Here is a 6,175-nt window from a genome sequence, read left to right on the forward strand (position 1 = left end):
CACAATGCAATCTATATGGCCATTTGTGAAACTTGGTCATAAATTGGTTGAAATCACCTATTTTACTCTTTTTCTTATTTTGTGAATTCTAGAGCCTGTTTTGTGAATCTTAGACCTTGTTTTGTGAATCTTAGAGCTTATATTGTGAAACTAAAAGGTAAAATTGTGAAACTTGGTCATAAATGGTTGAAATTATTTATTTTGCTCTTCTTCTTATTTTGTGAAGCCTAGTCCTTGTTTTGTGAATCTTAGAGCTTATATTGTGAAACTAAAATACAATATTGTGAAACGTGGTCATAAATGGTTCAAATTATCTATTTTGCTCTTGTTCTTATTTTGTGAAGCCTAGACCTTGTTTTGTGAATCCTACGGCTTGTTTTGTGAAATTAGAAGGTAATATTGTGAAACTTGGTCATAATTGGTTGAAATCACCTATTTTGCTCTTGTTCTTATTTTGTGAATCTTAGGGCCTGTTTTGTGAATCTTAGACCTTGTTTGTGAATCTTAGAGCTTATATTGTGAAACTAAAAGGTAATATTGTGAAACATGGTCATAAATGGTTGAAATTATCTATTTTGCTCTTGTTCTTATTTGGTGAATCTCAGACCTTATTTTGTGAATCTCAGACCTTATTTTGTGAATCTCAGACCTTGTTCAGTGAATCTGAGAGCTTGTTTTGTGAAACTTGGTCATCATAAGTGGTTAAAATCACCTTTTTTGCTCTTTTCCTTATTTGGTGAATCTCAAACCTTATTTTGCGAATCTCATACCTTATTCAGTGAATCTTAGGGCTTGTTTTGTGAAACTTGATCATCATAAGTGGTTAAAATCACCTATTTTGCTCTTTTCTTTATTCGGTGAATCTCAGACTTTGTTTTGTGAATCTCAGACCTTGTTCAGTGAATCTTAGAGCTTGTTTTGTGAAACTTGGTCATCATAAGTGGTTAAAATCACCTTTTTTGCTCTTTTCCTTATTTGGTGAATCTCAGACCTTATTTTGTGAAACTCATACCCTATTAAGTGAATCTTAGGGCTTGTTTTGTGAAACTTGATCATCATAAGTGGTTAAAATCACCTATTTTGCTCTTTTCTTTATTCGGTGAATCTCAGACTTTGTTTTGTGAATCTCAGACCTTGTTCAGTGAATCTTAGAGCTTGTTTTGTGAAACTTGGTCATAAAATCACCTTTTTTGCTCTTTTCCTTATTTGGTGAATCTCAGACCTTATTTTGTGAATCTCATACCTTATTCAGTGAATCTTAGGACTTGTTTTGTGAAACTTGATCATCATAAGTGGTTAAAATCACCTTTTTTGCTCTTTTCCTTATTTGGTGAATCTCAGACCTTATTTTGTGAATCTCATACCTTATTCAGTGAATCTTAGGGCTTGTTTTGTGAAACTTGATCATCATAAGTGGTTAAAATCACCTATTTTGCTCTTTTCTTTATTTGGTGAATCTCAGACTTTGTTTTGTTCCTCAACATGAAGGTGGGAAAAGATCAGAAGCTATATACACAAGTATACTAGTACAAAGCAAAATAACAAAGTGACAACTATTTCTTTTCAGCGTAGCAGTTAACCAAAAAACGGAAAGTTCCAAGGTAAGGACTAGAGCACACCTCGAGAATCAATTTCTTCAGTCGTTCCTCTAATGGCAGGGGGAGCAGAGATAAGGGAACAACTCACATGATGAAAACTAGTGGAATGATTTAATTATTTTAAAACCAATTAGCTCAAATGGCAGAGCGTTGTGCAATGCACAAGGTGTGGGTTCGACTCCCATGTTGGTTATTAATCACATCTTTGTTACTTCAAAGCCTAATTGGTATTTCTCTAGTGGACTTTTGGGTTTTGGCCTTTTCTGTCATGTCCAATTGCACCCAATTTAGATAATTTCTAACATTGACTTTACAAAGGACTCAAAATTGTAATACTTTGCTCCTTTAGTGGCTCTGCACGACGTTTTGGCATATGCACGCCGTTTGTGGACATCTAAGTTTGAGCTTCTTCTACTCATCCTCAATTTTGCACATCTGAGTACGGATTTGGCTAACTCATCCTCAATGTTATTGTATTTAAGTTTAATACACTAGATTCTTAAATTAACTAGGCTATATGAGATTCGAACTCATACCTTTGTGCAAGATTTGCACATTGCTCTCCCATTTGAGCTAATAGCCGTTAAGATATACGAGTACATAACAAAGATTAAATAAGGGGAACCTTAAGCTAATAGCCTTTATATATGCAACAATGAAAAGTCTTTGCCAAGCTTAACATCCCGGTTTAAGGAGTTTCTTACAAGAATGATGAAAACAATTCTTCTGGAAAATGTACATTAAGATTGCAAGGGCTAAGCCAACACCCCCTAAAATTTTCAATGTGACGCAAGTTGTAAACTTGAAGACAATAAAGGGGTCACCTATCTCTGAGACGTTGGTTCAGTTCTACCCACTAGCCGGAAGGATTGAAGGAAACTCATCAATCAACTGCAACGATGAAGGGGCCGAGTTTTACGAAGCTGATGTTTTAGCTAGCCTGGCAGAAGTTATAGCAAATCCAGATCCCGAGGAATTAATAAGTCTATTACCCTATCCACCTTTTGGTGCTAACAAAAGCATAGTAACTGCGGTCCAAGTGAATTGGTTTTCGTGTGGCGGTATAGCCATAAGTATGTCCATTTCGCATAAGATCGCTGATGTAGCAACCTCTGTCGCATTTATTAACACTTGGGCTTATAATAATGCTCGAGGGTTAATTTCTAGTAATAATCACATTCACACCAAAACGGTAACCTTTGATTCAGCATCATTTTTTCCTCCCATGAATCTGGATGGGTTTTATGACCCTGAAAGTGTCATTTGTAAGGAAAAGATTGTGACAAAGAGGTTAATTTTCGACAAGGAGAAATTAGACGAGCTAAAAAAGAAATATGATAACGAGCGACTAGAGATCCCCCTGACTAGAGTTGGAGTGGTTTCTGCCTTCTTCTGGAAAATGTACATTAAGATTGCAAGGGCTAAGCCAACACCCCCTAAAATTTTCAATGTGACGCAAGTTGTAAACTTGAAGACAATAAAGGGGTCACCTATATGAGATTCGAACTCATACCTTTGTACAAAATTTTCTTGGTCAGAGGAACCATCTTCATCTGAAGATATATTCACATTGCTGGCAGATTCTTTAATCTCAGATTCTAGCACATCAATTGCACTCCTGAAAGAAAAGACGGTCTTGGTAAGATTCGAAAATATTTCAAACTTCTTGCCAGCGAGAATAGGAAAAAAACTATCAATCAAATTACTCGGCTGTCTGCTGTCACCGTCTAACTCAGACTCGGCGAACCGACTTTGAAAAACTTCCCAAGTGTTACAGACTTCTAGGTAAATGAATAGTTCAACGATATGTTCTGTTATCTCTATTATTTTCTTCTGAAACCAGTTTACATTAACACACATTGTTGAAATCAAGTACTCAATTTCTCTATATCACGATTCTTTTGTTTGTAATGTTCAGAGTCATTAGAAGCGTTGGCCAACTACATACCTGCACACACACAGCGCTTTCCTCATATCTCCGGAAAGCGTGGCGACTTTCGAAATCAAAATAGAAATATCAGATGTTTGAAACAGATAGGATTTTTCTTCACAGCAGACACTTCTTAGCAGTTTAAATAGTCAAGATTTCAGTTTCACCCAAAAAATATATCAACCACCTAAGAATGGCCCGTTACCAAGAAAACGATACTGAACGCAAGAAATACTCACTCTTGCACAGAGTTCCAAGGCTTGTTGTTGAAAGACCTGGTTAGGAAGTGCCTGCATAGATAGTACAGAACTGTATTAGGATACATGGTCTGGGCTATTTCGAGGCTTTTCCAAGGGTTTTGCAAATAGTACTCAAGCATCCCCGGACAGTGAGGAATAAACGAGCATTTTACGTCTCTATCATCTTGAAGAGCAGTTGAAAATACTCCGCAGCATTTTCAGCAGCAGAGAGAGTCGAAGGCAACCATGTCATCAACAAGTTCAACAAGCGAAATTGCCTCGCTGAACTCCGAGAACATAGAAGGTTTACCAGTATACACATTTCCGACCTTATTGATTGGGAACAAGCAATTAGTATGAGCCCAGAGACCCACGATCCCAGCTCAAATGACAACAAGTTATTTCTTGCACAAGCCCTACGCTTCCATCTCAGTCCATACTTCAAAGCTAGGAAATCATATCTCTGAGATGACTTGTTCAGAAATGACTTGTTCAGAAAACTGAGATGACTTGTTCAGAAATCCTATGCCCTGAAAAGATGATACATTGAGAAATCAACATATATGAACATGGTATAAACATCTGCAGTTTCTGTTTTTTATCAACAAATTTTCAGAAATAGCATATCTCCTACCATCAAACAAGCATAGTTTTAAATATCAGCCGCAACATCGATCAAAACATGCAAAATAAGAGTCAAACTCAGTAATTAAACTAAATAAATAAGGTTATGACCAAAACTTAAGAAACTAATTAAGAAAAATCGAAATTGAGGTATGAAATAGTAAAGAAACGGAAAGAAACATACAAACAAGTGAGAAATCGATCAAAACCTGCAAATAAAAAGAGCGAAACTCGGTGATTAAACTAATTTATGACCAAAATTTAACAGAAATCGAAATCTAGGTTCTTACAATCTAATAGCCCTTCTCTGGCTACAATCTAAAGACCATAGCTTGTAATAATACAATATACATTTCTCTACTCCTACACTATTCTGTGGTCTAATTACCGCGATTTAGACCATTTCACTCCACACCTTAATAAGGTCTCTTTCTCTAGATTGTAACATGCTGAAACTGGAGGTAACAGAACCATGAAATTATCACATAAAATTCTAAATCAAACATAAACAAGATTAGATTCAAATCAATCAATCATTTCAAGCCGAAGTTTGATCAAAATCAACTCACCTATGTATAACGCTAAAACAATCAAAACACGCTATAAATTCACAATCAAGTAATAATAAGAAAGCCCGAGCTTGCAATACTACAATACCTTCTACTATTCCTAATTTCTTCGACAGTCTAATTGCCGCAAATTAAACCGCCGTTCCATTAACAGAAGCACAAAATTACTTAAACCTCTATATCAAACAGTAACAATCTTAATTTCAATTGTAGAATCAAATCAATTAATCATTTTGAGCTGAATTTTGATTGAATCACCTCACCGATTGAAATATATTGCAAATAATAGCAATCAAACGCGCTATAAATTCACAATCAAGTAGAAATAAGATTACATAATCTACAATTGTACGACAAACAAAAATCGCATAAGTTCAATTGCATAATCAAATAAATGAGTCATCTTAAGCTTAATTTTCATCAAAATTATCTCATCGATCGAAACATAACACAAACAATCGCAATCAAAACACGCTAAAAATTCAAATTCAAAATCATCTCAAATAATAATAAGCATAATCAACGATAAGCAAAACTAAAGCGAGAATAAAATAAAAGAAGAAGATGCGAAATTAGGTTAAAGTAGGAGATAAATACTTAGACGAAGCAGATTGAGATTCTTGTTCAAGCCAATGGCGAATTTGTTTAACGTTGCGATGAAAGATTGCGGCCGAGTTCTTGACGTCGCTACGAAGGAGAAGTACAACGGCGCTAACTCGTGTAAAAAAGTAAATAAAGAGAATGAAACATATGAACAAGAAAAGATCGATCAAAACATACAATCCAAGAGCGAAACTTACCAATTAAACTACTTAATTGAAAATTCTAACAAATTGAATAAGTTTATCGAAAATTAGTGTGATGAATATAGAATGAAATCGAGATGCATCAAAACGAAAATTAGTTGATCGAAATTACCTAGATCCGAACAAAAATTAGGATGATAATGGCGATTAAAATTTGAGTGAAAAAAGGCGATCAAAATTTGAGTGGTAATGGCGAAGACGAGCTGAAGAAGAACTGAAAAAAGAGAGACAGAGAGATAGAGAGAGAAAGTGAAGAGAGTGGGAGTGTACGGAGTAAATGAGTGAGTATGAGAGGGAAATAGCAGTAGTTAGATGAGTTTTGTAGGGGGACACGTGGCAGAATCTGGTGCGTCTATAGTTTTTAGATCTAAGAGTTTATAATGAGTTCAGCCGCCTCACCCTAAGAAGG

At 35.5% G+C, this 6,175-nt stretch overlaps 1 protein-coding gene across 1 annotated transcript; it reads left to right on the top strand.

The window, feature by feature from the left end:
- Nucleotides 1–2,331: 2,331 nt before the first annotated feature.
- Nucleotides 2,332–3,096, top strand: LOC141588654 (stemmadenine O-acetyltransferase-like). Its single transcript, XM_074410085.1, has one exon. The coding sequence runs from the start codon at nt 2,332–2,334 to the stop codon at nt 3,094–3,096; it is 765 nt and encodes a 254-aa protein (XP_074266186.1).
- The last annotated feature ends 3,079 nt before the right edge of the window (nt 3,097–6,175 follow it).

This window comes from Silene latifolia, chromosome 6 (assembly GCF_048544455.1).
Source record: "Silene latifolia isolate original U9 population chromosome 6, ASM4854445v1, whole genome shotgun sequence".
Taxonomy (NCBI): Eukaryota; Viridiplantae; Streptophyta; class Magnoliopsida; order Caryophyllales; family Caryophyllaceae; genus Silene; species Silene latifolia.